General features: G+C 52.4%; 1 protein-coding gene across 1 annotated transcript; it reads right to left on the reverse strand.

Annotated features, from left to right (window-relative positions):
• Positions 1 to 1,704: 1,704 nt before the first annotated feature.
• Positions 1,705 to 14,389, reverse strand: CLDN7 (claudin 7). The gene is made up of 4 exons (XM_048518199.1): positions 13,860 to 14,389; positions 7,185 to 7,349; positions 6,101 to 6,185; positions 1,705 to 3,092 (listed from the first exon to the last, which is right to left on the reverse strand). The coding sequence occupies exons 1-4, from the start codon at positions 14,080 to 14,082 to the stop codon at positions 2,918 to 2,920; spliced, it is 648 nt and encodes a 215-aa protein (XP_048374156.1). The 5' UTR covers positions 14,083 to 14,389; the 3' UTR covers positions 1,705 to 2,917.
• Positions 14,390 to 16,341: the final 1,952 nt, after the last annotated feature.

Consider the following 16,341-nt stretch of genomic DNA (forward strand, 5'->3'; position numbering starts at 1 on the left):
AATAACAGTGTTTTCCAAAGCCAGGCGGTGCCCGAATGCACTGGGAAAGGTATCGCCCAGAAGCCCAGCCAGGGGCTGCCCCCAGCCTCCAAGGGGGCCCTGGAAATCGCCTAGGGGTCTGCAACCTGCGGCTCTCCAGATGTTCATGGACTACAATTCCCATCGGCCTCCACTCCCGTCAGGCCTGTTTCTAGTTGCAGAGTAGCATTAGGGACCCATTTTGGAACTTGGAGGGCTGATCTTAAAAATGTAGATTGTATCATTGCAGTGGCGCAAAACTGGTTAAGGGGTCCTAACCGGGTGCCGTACCAGAACTGACTTGGCTTCAAACAACTGAAGTGCTGCAGGAATACAGTGGCCACCTTTTGACAAGGAATTCAAGGGTAGCAGTTGAGCTCCTCTGTGCATGTCCAGCAACATGGTCCTCACGAGCTTTTCTGCCCTGCAGAAGACTCAGACTGATCCAAGATTTAAATGTTAAGGGCTGGATCAGAATAGATGAAGCAGAAACCTAAATCTCCTCAGTTCCGGTTTTGTTTTCCTTGCATGTACCACTTCTAGACATGCTGGCAGGGGCTGATGGGATTTGTAGTCCATGAACATCTGGAGAGCCACAGGTTGCAGACCCCTAGGCGATTTCCAGGCTGCTGCAGGCATCAGTTCCCCAGGGAGAAAAGGGGGTGGGGGTTCCTGGCATTATGCCCCACCGAGTTCCCTCCCCATCTGTAGTCCCCCCCCCGTTTCCCAACCCAGAGGTGGCACCTCTGCCAGCAGCTGGTTCACACCTGAAGGCGAATGAGGAAGCGGTGGGGTATAAATCCAATCTCTTCTTCTCCAATGCCAGGAAGCCCACTCCTCACAAAGCACCATTTTTCCCCCCAGGGGAGCCCACCTCAGTAGTCTGGAAACGAGCTCCAGTTCCCCCCTGGAGGCTGGCATCGCTATTTTTTTGGTATTTGCAGGGAGTCTTTTACGCCAAGGATCATCCTAAGCCCCGTCTAGAGCAGATTTCCAAAGAGGAGGCAGGACTCTTGGAGTCCAAAGTGGCCCAAGTTTGCTTCCTGCCTTTGCATGTGTGAACCAGGCCTGTGGAGCCCAGAGGTGGGATCCAGCAGGTTCTCACAGGTTCCCGAGAGTAGGTTACTAATTATTTGTGTGTGCCGAGAGGGGGTTACTCATTGGTGATTTTGCCACGTGATTTTTGCCTTAGTTACGCCCCTCCTCTCAGCAGTAGCGCGCAGAACTTGAAGCAGTCTAGCAGGAGGTGCACCGGCGTGCGTGGCAGCCTGCGCCTGCATCTGCTTTCGTTTTCCGGCCTAAGGACCGGCACAATATCCCTTGCCAGCAACCTCTGCCCAGGGAATGCCCTCGGCTCTCTGGAATGCTGGGCCCCGCCCCGTTGTGCCCTCGGGCCTCAGTCTCCATTTGGCATGCCACACGCCAGTTTGAATCCTACCACCATGGGACCCTGTTACTAAAATTTTTGGATCCCACCACTGGTGGAGCCACTATCAAGAAGGCCTTGTAGGGTTGCTAACTCCTTGTAGGGTGGCTGACTCTCTGCCACTATTTGTTGCTGAAGTCCCGCCCCAAGTCTTCGCCTCTCAGTGTCTCTCCCTTTTCTTCCAGCCAGCCCCGCCCAGCTAGGAAATATTTACCCCACTCTGTAGTGACCCATAAAGCAGAAGAGAAGCAGCCAAGGACAACTTTCTAAAAAAAAGGTTTATTCATTCTGTAAAAAAGAAAAATCTGTTCTCAGCATCACAGAGACAACAGAACACACATCCACAGCCCGAACGAGTCACAGCGCTTTAAAATAAGGCAACGTTTTGGCTCTAGGAGCGTATTCCTCTCTTGGCCCTACCCCTAAACAATGAAAAGTATTTAATTCCAGGAAGGCAGATACTTTTGCAACACAGAGAAAGGCCTCAGAGGCATAGACTTGAGTGTTTGCAGTCAACATTCAGAAATAAAGCAGAGATTGTCTGTTCCTAAAGATCTCTTTTTTTAATTAACAGTCAACTGGAGGAAGATTTTCGCTGGAACCTCCTCAAACGCGTCTCCACCACAGTGCATTTTGACCATGCAAGTCCTCTACAGCTCAAGCAAGGCATCTAATGCCACAGAAATATAACTGCTTATAAGCTCTTCCCCATCTCTGCTAAAATTGTATTGATCTGCTCTTAAACTGAATGTTAGACTCCCTTCATTAGATTCCTCTCCGCCCCCTCCGTTCCCAGATTAATGCCCTTACGGGGAGACATCTTTTACGAATTCTGCTCGAGTTGTATGCATTTGCCCCAAATAAAAGCCCCGGGATGGATCATTTTGTAAACATTCAAGGCCTCCCAAATTCGACACGTTGGGGATCGGCTTGCTGGTACCAAATGTCGCTCTTATCACTTGCAAATGGTGCATATTCCCTAATATACCTGCCCCTTCAGATCCGCATCCGTTAAAACCCTCGCCAAAAGAAACTGATCCGTTGTCAGATCTATCCTGGCTCCACGTACTCCTGAGCAAATGATTTGAATCTCATTTCAAGTCTACCGTTTTTGAACAGGGACACCTCAACTGAAAACAGCACACTACAACACAGAATATCTCCCCCCCCTTAACAAAATTAACCCCCCTCCCCATATCAATCCAGACCCCACACGCTGTAGAGACACAACGCCTTTGGTAAAAATTACATAGGTATCTTCTAAAAAATTACAGAACGTTTTTTTTAAAAAAAATCACTGGGTAAAAACTGGGCGTCAAATTAAGGCTGTTAAAAATGTCCGCGGCGGGCCCAAAGTCACGGCAGAGTCCAGAACTCCCCAGATAAGGAGGAGGGTAAGGAGGTCTGTGGCATCCCATGGTGGGCGGGGGGGTGATTGGTGGGACTGAGGTGCACAGCTGCTTCAGAGCAGGATTAGACATATTCTCTGTTGGTGGGGGCCTTGGAGATCGGCTTGCCTTGAGGATACTGGCGGCCGTAGCTGGAGCCCCCCGACTTTCCGGGACAGGAGCAGCAGAGCAGGGCCCCTCCAAATATGACCAAGGCGGCACCAGCCCAGCCAATGAAAATTGCAGCTCCAAACTCGTACCTGGAAGAGAAAGAAGAGAGGAAGTGAAATGCCGGGGCAGCTGCTACAGCGTGAACATCTGCACGAAGCACGTATGTACGTCTGTTTTGTGGCCTGCTGTCGGAGACCAAATGCCCCCAGAGAGGATTTGGTATGGATTGTGGTCTCTGGCATAATAATAATAATAATAATAATAATAATAATAATAATAATAATAATAATAATAATAATAATAATAATAATAATAATAATAATAATAATAATAATAATAATAACAACAACAACAACAATAATAATAATAACAATAATAACAACAATAATAACAATAATAACAACAACAACAATAACAATAATAATAACAATAATAATAATAATAATAACAATAATAATAACAACAACAACAGTAGTTATGATTTATTTATTTTATTTATTATATTTGTATAATATTTATTTATTTGTAGACCGCCTCACCCCTGAAGGGCTCGAGGCAGTTCACAGGTACGGCAATGACCAGTGCCGCAGCATATAAACATAGAGTAACCCCATTATATCCCCCCTTTCTCTCCTGTAGGAGACTCAAAGGGGCTGACAATCTCCTTGCCCCTCCCCCCTCACAACAAACACCCTGTGAGGTGGGTGGGGCTGAGAGAGCTCTGAGAAGCTGTGACTAGCCCAAGGTCACCCAGCTGGCGTGTGTGGGAGTGCCCAGGCTAATCTGAATTCCCCAGATAAGCCTCCACAGCTCAGGCGGCAGAGCTGCTGGGAATCAAACCCGGTTCCTCCAGATCAGAGTGCACCTGCTCTTAGCCACTGCTGCTCCCTTATAAGTAGATTCAAGTCTCTTAGAGGAAAAATGGCGCCCCACCCCTAGACAGGAAGAATTTGGGATCCAATGGAAAGGTGATAACCCTAAACACTGTCAGATAACCCGCTCTTTATCTGTATCTCCAAAGAGATTTAAAAAAAAATAAGGCTCAGGTCAATTGTGAAAGTAAAATAAAACCAAACGTTGTACAGGATGTGAATTAAATAACCATGACGCTGTAAGTGTGGGAACTCAGTATTGTTTCTGCCTGTCTTGTTACAGGTCCCCCTGAAGAAGCATTTTGGGGAAACCTAGAGGGGATATTTTAGCTCAGTATGTATTTTTTTACATTACTTCCATCCTCAGCCTTGAACTTGTTTGATTTCCTTAATCTCTTAGCGACTGGCCTGCCTCTTTTGTCTTCTCCGCACAAAACACCCACGATGTAGGAGGCTACGGAGCATAGACAGAATCTTTGCCAAGGGCACACCTATGTCATGACCTGGATTGGTATTCTAAACGTAAACCACTTGCTAAAGAGTTAGCAAGATCGTGTTAATCCGGCGCCTCGAAACCAGATTCTCAGTACTCAGCCGTCCATTACCGCTGTGCTATAGAGAGCGTCCTAACCTACTGCATCTGTGTATGGTTCTCCAGTTGCACAGTGGCGAATAGGAAGGCGCTCCAAAGGGTGATCAATACTGCACAAAGGATTATCGGCTGCCCTCTCCCCTCCTTGGAAGAAATCTATAATGCCCGAAGTCTAAATAAAGCCCAAAATATTCTAAGGGACCCGTCTCATCCAGCACACTCTCTTTTTAAACTGCTACCATCTGGCAGACGATACAGGGCCCTCAGAACTAGGACAAAGAGGCTTAGAGACAGCTTCTACTCTAGAGCTGTGGCTATGCTAAACTCCGCTGCTTCATATTGATGTATTTGGGGCTATGTAGGGATGGGTGGAGGATGATGATGTATGAGTCTGAAATTGCATGAGTCTGAAATTGTATGAGTCTGAAATTGTGTGCATCGAGGAATGCTGCTGTAAATTTCGTTGTGCGTGCACAATGACAATAAAATGCTTATGCTTATGCTTATTACAAGCAATCTTGAAGAAGAAAAAACCCGCACACAAAATAGTGTGGATGCTTAAAATTGAAGCCACAAAAATAACAGCGGAGTTTTTAAAACACACACACACACCAGCAGATAACGATGAAAGGAACAGCAACGATCTAAGACAGAACAGAATCACACCGCAGGCATAAAACCTGGGAGAAGAGCGTTCACGTCAAACGAAACACTCAAGGCCTGGCAGCTGGAATTCATTTTTAACTGCTACACCAAAGAACCCCGGAAAATCCAGTTCTCAATAAAAGCGAGAAGATCCCAAACAGATCAAGAACGCAGCATCAGAACCATCGTAGCCACATTACAGGTGCTTTGCTAGACTGAAATTGTTTTAGTTTCGCAGCATCCGTGGGCCCCAGAACTAAAGCAAAGCAAAGCATTTTTATTGTCGTTGTGCACGCACAACGAAATTTACAGCAGCGTTCCTCGAGGCACACCATTTCAGACTCATACCCCACCCTCACTTTCCCCTTCCTCCACCCATCCCTACACAGCCCCAAACACATCAACACGAAGCCACAGAGTTCAGCACAGCCACAGCTCTAGAGTACCGTGTTTCCCCGAATATAAGACAGTGTCTTATATTAATTTTAGCTCCCAATGATGTGCTATGTCTTATTTTCAGGGGATGTCTTATTTTTCCTGTGTTCTGTTCGTCGGGCATGCTTCCAAACAAAAACTTTGCTACGTCTTACTTTTGGGGGATGCCTTATATTTCGCACTTCAGCAAAACCTCTACTATGTCTTATTTTTCGGGGATGTCTTGTATTAGGGGAAACAGGGTAGAAGCTGTCTCTAAGCCTCTTTGTTGATTACTCAACCTGTGCCATCAGCACCTACCTGCCTTAAAACTGTGCCATCAGCACCTACACTGCCTTAAAAAGCTACAAAGGTCTCTGCCTCCAAGGAAGATACAGTCTAGAGCAGAGAATACAGGGAAGGGAAGGGCCGGTTCTCCCATCGATCCACTGAAGCAGGGACTTGCGGCAGCATAATTTGTGTTTATCTACTTTTACACTCCCCTTTCTGCTCAGCGGGGATCCACAGCAACTACTCTGGCCATCTCTCTCCCCCTTCCCCTTCCGAAACTCACTTGGTATTGACAGGTGTTAGAGGGTTGTAGAAGTCCGTCACTATTTGGTTTCCGTACCACGAGCACGCGATGAGAGACGCCAGACCTGCAAAGAGAGAAAGAGAGACTTATGTCTGCTCCACACCCCATATTCCCACACCTCCTTCGCTGCAGTGAAGTTCCGGGTTCTCGCCTCTCTAGGACCAAAGGCAGAACTGGCTCACTGGTGCCATAAACGTAACTGTCAAGTCAGTTTGGACTGTCTGACTGACACAAACGTAACTGTCAGTTTGGAGCCCAGATCTGCAAAACAGAGTGGAGAGGTGGAGGCGGCACCTGCAGAAGGCGCAGTTTGGAGAGGAAGCTCCGCAGGGTTGTGGAGTCACTCTAGGACAGTGGTGGCGAACCTATGGCACGGGTGCCAGAGGTGGCACTCAGAGCCCTCTCTGTGGGCACGCACAAACAGAGTGCCCCCCTCACATCTAGGCTGGCCTGGGCCTCTGGGCTCGATTATTAGCATTAAACCTAGTTTTGGGGAAGCAGTGTAGGTAACCTTTTGAGTGCTGTTAAACCCCACTGATTTTCATGTGAAGAACTAAAGCGCGATCCTTTACCTGGGAGTAAGCTCGGTTGCTGGCAATGGGACTTGCTTCTGAGTAATTCCAACGTGATTCACCCGTTGGAAGAGTTGCACGGTTGCTTCCAAGCAAAGCCACCGGCTAACACCAAGTTTACTCCCGAGTAACGCGCGCCTCGGAGCCAACCGTTTTCTCTAAACTAAAACCTCAGCATTCAGGTTAAATTGCCGTGTTGGCACTTTGCGATAAATAAGTGGGTTTTGGGTTGCAGTTTGGGCACTCGGCCTCGAAAAGGTTCGCCAACACTGCTCTAGGACTTCCATTTCTCCAAGACTTTGTGATATACCATAGACTCTGAAGCTGCATTTCCTGCAGAGGAACTGACCTGCGTTGTCTGGAGTTCAGTAGCAATTCTAGGGGGAATTCAGGCCCTGTCTGGGGTCAGCAACCCCACGCTTCCCCATCTGCCCCCCAGAAGCAGAGGCAAAGGCCAGGAAGAGTTCTCCCAGCCAGATCTGGCCGCTCACCTGCAACAAGGAAGACGATGCCCCCTGTCATGGCAATCCGGGCCTTCACGACCTTGTTGTCGCCCCCACAGCGGGTGCACTTCATGCCCATGACGGCCACCCCCATGGCAACTGCCCCCAGGACGATGGAGACCACCATGAGAGCCCGGGTGGCTTGCAGGGAAGCTGCAAGAGAGGAGGGGGAGGAGGAGGAAGGTCAGACGAAATAGAGGCAGTGAAACATCACAGATCCTGGCTCCCAGCATGCCCGGCGTCACCCACCACAGCCCGTCCGCCTTTCAGAGAACCCAGGAATCCTGGCTCCCAGGGTGGTGTAATGGTTAAGAGCAGGTGCACTCTAATCTGGAGAGCCAGGTTTGAATCCCCGCTCTGCCACTTGAGCTGTGGAGGCTTCTCTGGTGAACCAGGTTTGTTTGTTTGTTTATTATATTTTTAGACCGCCCTCCCCAGTATGCTCAGGGCGATGTACATCATAATTAAAACATACAATAAAATATAAAACAGTAGTTCCATCTGTAATTTGAAACAATCAAATGGCGACAGTTCCCTCCCCCCAACCCCATCCACAGGGGGCCTGGATGACATGGCTATCCCGGCTGGCCAAAAGCCTGATGGAACAGGTCTGTTCTACAGGCCCTGCACTCCAACACATGCCAGCTGGGTGACCTTGGGGTAGTCACAGTTCTTCGGAGCTCTCTCAGTCCCTCCAGGTGCTTTGCTAGACCGGCATTTCCCTGTTTAAATATCCTGGCATTTCCCTGTTTAAATATGAGAAGCTGCCCCTCGCGATCCCCTGCTCCCCTCTGTTGCTCAAAGGGAAAGATCATGAAAGTCAAAATGAAAGAGCACTATTACCCAACTGCCAGCTTTCCCCTTGATGCAAAAGCCACAAAAGCAGGCATGATATGGACAATATCGATATTATTACCTTCAAAGAAGAAGAAGAAGAAGAGTTTGGATTTATATCCCCCTTTCTCTCCTGCAGGAGACTCAAAGGGGCTGACAATCTCCTTGCCCTTCCCCCCTCACAACAAACACCCTGTGAGGTAGGTGGGGCTGAGAGAGCTCCGAGAAGCTGTGACTAGCCCAAGGTCACCCAGCTGGTGTGTGTGGGAGTGCACAGGCTAATCTGAATTCCCCAGATAAGCCTCCACAGCTCAGGCGGCAGAGCTGGGAATCAAACCCGGTTCCTCCAGATTAGATACACGAGCTCTTAACCTCCTACGCCACTGCTGTGGGAAACCCCACAGCTAGAGGGAAACCTCACAGTTTCCCCGCTATCGCAAACTGTGGGGCTTCAGAGATCTCTGGCAATGCCACTTCAGTGGCATAAATACAAGCATCTCTAGGGTGTTGTGGGTTTTCCAGGTTTAATGGCCATCAAATCCCCCAAACGATCCTCTGAAGATGCCAGCCACGGATGTGTTTCCGGGGCAAAGCTGCAGTATTCCGTGGGCTGGTGTCGTTGGCGATCATCCTTCAATTTCCTCCTCTGGCTCTTTGCCAAGGACAACCTGGCCAGGTAGTGGAGGATACAAAGTCTAAAGGGAGCCCTTCAACAAGGTGAGCCATAAAGCCACACCCAGGTAACTCATCGCGCGGGAGGGAGGGGGAGAGCCTCCAGAGCCAGAGGTCACTTCTGGAAGGAGGAGGGGGGGGGATCCGGCCTGTAACACCCTGGGAGAGGGTGCTGGAAGCCAGGACTTCCAGGATCTGGGGGGGACACGGCCAGGTAGCCATTCACGGCTCTGTCCTGCTCTCCATTTGCACCTCTCGCTGTTATTATTTATTTATTTATTTATTAGATTTTTACCCCACCCATCCCCAGAAGGGGCTCAAAGCGGCAGCACAACAGCATACAATAACATTCGATAAAAACAACAATAAATGTCCTACAACATGATTAAACAACAATACAATACAATACAGCTTCAAAACAACCAAGATGGCGACTTAGAAACCCTTACGGTCTGTCCCCATTTTGTGATTCTGGGTCTTGTGCCTTAGTTGGGGGGGGGGACATCAAAAGCAGAAGCAACATTGGGCTTCAATTGCCCCCACCCCCCAAAAAAAACAGAGGTGGGGGCTTCCGTTAGCAGCTCTTAATCTTACACCAGCATCTTGCAGACAGGGGGGGAGGATACTGAACTTTGTGACAGATGAAACCTTTCACAGAATTTCCTGGGTGGGAAAAGGGAACACGGGGGAAATTTCAGGGTTTGGAAACGGAGGCGCTCGGCCTGGGTGGATCCGGTGACGGATCAGCACTGAATCCTGCTTGGCCCCTCCCTTCCCCTTTCCGTAGAAACAGGTGACATCACCCCTCCCCACGGACAGGTGTCAGCCCCAAGTGTGTGTGTGTGTGTTGAAGCAGGGCAGACACCATCAAAGAAAGGCAACAGCAGAACAAAGAGCCACTGAGCCAGTTTCGCTGAAACCAACACTGGGTGGACAGAGTTCAGGCAGGCAGGGAGGGAGGGGAGGACGAATCTGGTGGCTCAAACAGGAAGAAAAGGTTGGGAGCTGAATTCTGGGCAGGGGAAAGGCAGCCGGCTACAATCAACAGCTCCTGGGGGCTCTTGGACAGGAAAACACCCACTGACTGCCCACGGATCGGGTCTGCCAGCCCCCCAATCGAACGCCTCAGAGTCCCATTCCTTCGGAGGGCATCCTGGCCTACTACAACATAACTGTGGGAAAGGGGTGCCAAAAATCTCTGCCACCTCGGAAACCCCGCGACCAACGCTATGAACCCCACACACGTCGCCTTCCCAGGGGCCTCCGCCATCTCCGCTCCCGTGACCCCTGTGGTTGATCTCCTGCTCTGGCAAACCGAGTTTGTTTTCTCAAATAATGAAAACGCGATAGGCTATCAGGGACTGCACCTTGCTTTTATAAACAGAGCCGGGCACCGTTCCGGAGAGCGGCACCAACTCACGGCACAGCTAGCGCTTCTCCGCCACTCCACTGGCCCCAGCTATCCCGCCCCTCCGATTAACCAGCTCAGCTCCCCTCTCCAAAGACCCTGGAGCTGTGCCCCCCAACCTCTAGCTTTAGCCTCCTTCCATTGTGTGAAGCACTGGATCCCACTGCTGAAGAATCCGTGGGAGTCCTTATTTGCAGACTTTCTTCCCCAACCCTCTAGACTTCCCTCCCCAACCCTCAACCCTCTCCCCCACCCCCTCCATTTCTTAGGGAGGCCTAGTGGTCCCGCCATGGGCAGCCCCTTCTGCCATTTGGGAAGACTCAATTCTTCCCTGGTCACATTACGGTCTGTGTGCTTTCCTGGTCTTTTTAACCATGCAAAACCCAAAGTTGGCGCGGGCATTTTTTTCCCTTTCTTCTCTGGCCACAACCCTCCTGAGCGCTGCCTCAGCCTCTTCCAAAGCAAAGAGCGGCCCCACCCAGCTATTTTTCAAGTGACAAATCTTAAGCCTTCGAAAAATCAAACAAGTCAACCAACATCCTGGTCTCAAGCGGCTGCCCTGGGCCCCAGCAACCAGTGCCCGGGGAAGGCATTTAGCTCAGCGGTTCTCAACCTGGGGGTTGGGACCCCTTTGGGGGTCGAACGACCCTTTCCCAAGGGTCGCCTAAGACTCTCTGCATTATTCTCCATCTGTAAAATGGATAAATGTTAGGGTTGGGGGTCACCACAACATGAGGAACTGTGTTAAAGGAAGGTTGAGAACCACTGGTTTAGAGCGTTCGGTGCCCCATTAAAGCAAAAATCGGTGTGGGGTCTGCGTGGAGGGTCCTGCCTTGTGGCCTAGGAGGTTAAGAGCTCGTGTATCTAATCTGGAGGAACCGGGTTTGATTCCCCGCTCTGCCGCCTGAGCTGTGGAGGCTTATCTGGGGAATTCAGATTAGCCTGGGCACTCCCACACACGCCAGCTGGGTGACCTTGGGCTAGTCACAGCTTCTCGGAGCTCTCTCAGCCCCACCCACCTCCCAGGGTGTTTGTTGGGAGGGGGGGAAGGGCAAGGAGATTGTCAGCCCCTTTGAGTCTCCTGCAGGAGAGAAAGGGGGGATATAAATCCAAACTCTTCTTCTTCTTCTTCTTGTTCTCTGGCCAGAACACAGATGGGCAGTGGAAGCAAGATCTCGAAGAGGGCCTGGCGGGTGGGGGGGGCTCACAGTGCTCCTGTACTTCTTTGGGGACAAAATTCCGCTCCAGGAAGTCGACAAGGCCGGCTCGACAAGGCCGGCCCCTGTTCCTGACTCAGAGGGCAGAGAAGAGCCAGACAGCTTTGCTCACTCAGTGAGGTCACAGCCGAGCTTTCTGCGCCTCTGGCACAATTTCCCATCACAAGGTGCGAGCTGTAGCAGGCGTGAACCCCAGAACTACTCCGTTGGGGCGTTAAGGAAGCATTCTGCTCCCTAGTCCAAGGAGCTGTGGTAGCCGGCAGTTGTTACGCCCCTGGGACACTGAAAGACTGAGCAACGCATAGCACGGACCCCGGTGGCTCTCAAAATGAATGGGGACCCCAAAGTGGGTCTGGATTCGGATGCGTGGGCTAAGAGGGAGGAGGGGGAAGAGGGTGAGCCGGGAGAAGAAGCCGGAATGGCGCCCGTGGGTGTGGCTCTGGGAAACGGCCGGGAAGTCCCATCAGCAGCGCGAGAGATGTATGCATGCGGAACCAGAAACACAAATTAGACGCTTGTTCAGCATTAACTGATGAAAGAAGAAGCAGTGTTTGGATTTGTACCCCACTTTGCTCCGCCTCAAGGAGTCTCAGAGCAGCTCACAATCTCCTTTCCCTTCCTCTCCCCACAACGGACACCTTCTGGCGCGGTAGGTGGGGCGGAGGGAGTTCTGAGAGAACTGTGACGACCTCGAGGCCACCCGGCGGGCTTGTTGTGTAGGAGCAGGGGAACAAATCCAGTTCACAAGATCAGTGGCTGCCGCTCTGGGCCACCGTGCTAGGGGTCTTCAAATTATGGTCGTTCAGAGACTACAATTCCCATGAGCCCTACCACTTGGCCCTGCTGGCAGGGGCTGATGGGAACTGTAGTCCACGAACATCTGGAGGGCCATAGTATGCAGAATTATTTATGCCTAATAAAGGTTTACTGTACTGTACATGGGCTCTCAAGGGGTTTGTGTTTTTGACTGGGAGGAGGTCAGAGCCTGGGGAGGGTTTTGCCGAGAGAGAGAGAGAGAGAGAGAGAGAGAGAGAGAGAGAGAGAGAGAGAGAGAGAGAGAGAGAGAATATAATGCCATAGAGGTCAAACCCCCCCCCCGGGCTATTTCCTTCAGGGGACCTGATATGGCAACAGTAGAGGATCTCCAGGCGCCGTCTGGAAGTTGACAACCCAAAAGGCCAAGTCTCATATTTCTTATTTCCTCCTCCCCCCCCCCCCCAAACAGGAACCCAAGGTGGCTTCCATCCCTTTCCGCCATTTTATGCTCACCACAGACTGGCGAGGTAGGCTCGGCTGAGCGTGTGTGACTGGTAGAGGGGGGGTTGCAGCTTGGTCCCCCCCCCCCCAGATCCTAGGCCTGCCCCCAAACCACGCTGCCTCTTATGTATGCAGCAGAGGCAGCGGGCATCTCCTCGGGGCCCTCTCCCGGGCAATTGTAGGTTTCCTGGGAGCAGAGAGACTCCCGACACACCCATGACCCCACTAGGGGTGGGGGCGCCCAGGACCCTCTGCGCCCCTGGAAGAGAAGGTGAGGCAGCCGGTCCCCCCCCCTCCCGATCTCTGGATGAGCCACGCGGGCCCCGCCTTCCCCCCCCCCTGTCCGGCCATCGTCAGGTTCGCCGGCAGGTGTGGCTCACCTGGAGGGGGGGGGGGAGAGAAGCGCCGGCGGCAAGTGACCCAACCGGCCCAGGCAGTTACGGCGCAGGGGCCAAAGGCAGCCCGGGGGAAGAGGCGGGGGAGGGTTTGTTGGCTTTGCGGGGGCGGGGGGGGGGGCTCTTTGCAAGCCCGGGCGGGTTTTTTTTTACAAAGAATGGGACGGGGGTTGGGGGGGAGAAGAGCAGGTTTCCGGCTCATGGCCCGAGCGCCGCTCCCCGACCTGTTTGCAAAGGGAGGCGGCAGCCGGGACGGCGCCCAAGCCCCGCGGGCCCGAGCGAGCGACGGGGGGTCCGCGCCGGCCTGGGAGGCGCCCTTGGCCTGAGAAGCGCGGCTTTCCCCGACGTGCGCGGAAAGTTGCGCGCCCGCGGATTAGAGGCTTTCGCAACCCCCGTTCAAAGGCAGCCGCCCCGACGACGACGCCTCTTTGGGAGCGGGGGAACGCGCGCGGGAAGCCGACGGAAGGCATTGAAGGGAGACCCCCCCTCCCCACTTTCCTCGCCGGACATTGCAACCCCCCCCCCCCGCACCGCGCCTGAATTCCTGGGTGGGGCCGCGGGCCAGGCTCTGGATCAGAACCAGAAAGCCGGTCCAGCCCGGGGGGGGGGGCGGCCCAGAGCCCAGGAAGGCCCCCACGCGGGCTCCCCCCTTCTCAGGGGTGGGGGCCCTCCCGGACTCTTCCTGCGCCTGCCCAAGAGGATTGCTGGGGGGGGGGGAGATGAAAAGGGGCTTTCCCCCCCCCTCAGCAACGCCCTGCCCCAGGTGGCCTCTTCTCCCGGCGAGGTCCCCTCCTCACCCACCCTGACAGACCCCTCCCCCCGTCCAGCCCCTCCAGGGTCGCCACTCCCCCCCCCCCCTTGGCGCGCCGCCCCGACTCACCCTTGAGGCTGAGCACCGAGTCGTAGACTTTGCACTGGATCTGGCCGGTGCTCTGCCAGGCGCACGACATCCACAGGCCCTGGTAGATGGCCACGGCCGTGATGATGTTGTCGCCGGCGTACGAGGAGATCTGCCACTGGGGCATGACCGTGGCCGCCAGCGTGGCCACCCACCCTAGCAGGGCCAGCGCGAAGCCCAGCAGCTGCAAGCCCGAGTTGGCCATGGCGGGAGGGGGGGGGGCGGGCCGGGCGGAGCGGAGCGTCCCCACGAAGCGGCGAGCCGGAGGTTACCTGCGCGCCAGGTGAGCGCACCTGTATTTATGGCCTAGCCCGCAGCGAGGGCGGGCCGAAGGGAGCGTGACATCAGGGCCACTGGGGAGGGGCCGCACCCTAGGTCCTGCTCCTTCCTCCACCGGCCGGGCTGCCTGGGGGCTTCCGTCGGGGGGGGGGGCAAGATGTGCCCCCCTGCCCAAAAGCTCCGCTGTCCGAAGCCCTGAAAAGCTCGGGGGTGGCCGAAAAGAAGGTGGGCTGGAGCCAAAGGTGCGCGCCACCGGAACAGACCCAAAGGCCACTGGTTTGCTTATCTGTCTATCTGCTCACTTCCTTTCTAAGCCTCCCCCCCCCCCTCAAGGGGAATCACGCAATTTCAGGCAAAGCAAGGCCAGCCCTATAAAGATCCCAGTAGCAGGCAGTGCACATCAACCGGTAGTCATGCAGATAATGCAACAGGAGTCGGTTGTTTACTTAGGTGTTTGTGAAAACATCAGTCTCAGCTGTTCCCCTACAAAGCCCTCCCAGCCGCAGGACGGCCTCCTCTCCCCCCACGCACGGCCTCTCCCACCCTCCGGGCTTTCTGCAAACGGCAAAATTGAACTATTTAAGTGTTGTGGGGTTGCTGGGCCGTATGGCCGTCTTCTCCTGATGTTTCGCCTGCATCTGTGACTGGCATCTTCAGGGGGTCCTTCAGACTGTGAGAGATTTGCATGCTTAATACCCACTTGCCCTGGCTTGGAGTTGTTTCTCAGGCTAACAACCTACCTCATAGGGTTGTTGTGATTAGGAAATTAGGAAAAGAGTTGGTGGGGAGAGAGCCATGTATGTTTTGCTGGGAGTGGGAGGTGTTTTTGTGAGCTGGTGCAAAAAATCATTGTTTGTTCATGGTGGGGGAGGGTGGCCGCCCAGCGCCAAACTCAGGTTTTGTCCCCGGGCTCCAGTTTGCCTAGGTTCGCCCCTGCTTCAGAGAGCCACAGATGCGGGCAAAACGTCAGGAGAAAATGCCACTGGAAGGCAGCCATACAGCCCGGGAACCCCACAACACTCCAGTGATTCTGGCCTTGAACAATATAGTCAAGGCTCATTCCGCACACGCAGAATAACGCATTTTCAAACTGCTTTCAGTGCTCTTTGAAGCTGTGCGGAATGGCAACATCCACTTGCAAACAGTTGTGAAAGTGGTTTGAAAACGCATTATTTTGCGTGTGCAGAAAGGGCCAAAGAGGGCTTTCCCACCCAGGCAATAGAGGTGCCTTGGACAAGAGAAGCCGCAAAGTTTTGAGGATAAGTTATTAGGGACTGTGTGGTCTGTACTGTGTTTAGCTTGCTGGAATTAGGATCCTGTTATGGAATTCTGCATCACTGAAAGTCCTGGCAAGACTTATGCTTTGCTTCAGTTCTGATTTGTAGACTTCTGGTTGGGTCTACAGCCTTCCTTCTGTGGAGCAGCTTATGGAATATCCCATCCTGCCAATCGTATGTGTACAATCTTCCTTGGGTCCAAGTAAGAAAGATGGACTATAAGTAACATATCTTAAAGAGTAAAGAAATAAATACAACCATTCTGTTTTATTCGTCATCTTCTTGGCATTCCAAAATGCGTTGCTGACTTTGTTCTCTGTTACGAATTTGGTCTAACACTCATCGAGACAAAAGCAAGGTTGCTTACCTTTCGATCCTGGCTCTGTCTCCATCACAGGGCTAAACCCATGAGCCAGCGTGGTTTAGTGGTTAAGAGCAGGTGCACTCTAATCTGGAGAACCGGGTTTGATTCCCTGCTCTGCCCCTTGAGCTGTGGAAATTAATCTGGTGAACTAGATTAGCTTGTGCACTCCAACACATGCCAGCTGGGTGACCTTGGGCGAGTCACAGTTCTTCAGAGCTCTCTCAGCCCCACCCACCTCACAGGTTGTGTTTGTTGTGGGCGGGGGAGGGAAAGGAGATCGTGAGCCCCTTTGAGTCTCCTTACAGGAGAGAAAGGGGGGATGTCAATCCAAACTCTTTTCTTCTTCTTATACACATATGCTGTCAGACTCTTTTCAATAATCGTGGCATAAGCAAATAACCAACAAGATAAGAACACTTGGAGTTCAAATGAACAACACATATTTGCGATAATAAAGTAAAGTCTTGTCGATATGGAGAAACGATTAACACTTGCTCATGGTCTGAGACCTTTTTTCCCCATTGATATTCGACCTCTGCACAGG

This window comes from Sphaerodactylus townsendi, linkage group LG15, assembly GCF_021028975.2.
Source record: "Sphaerodactylus townsendi isolate TG3544 linkage group LG15, MPM_Stown_v2.3, whole genome shotgun sequence".
NCBI classification, from domain to species: Eukaryota; Metazoa; Chordata; class Lepidosauria; order Squamata; family Sphaerodactylidae; genus Sphaerodactylus; species Sphaerodactylus townsendi.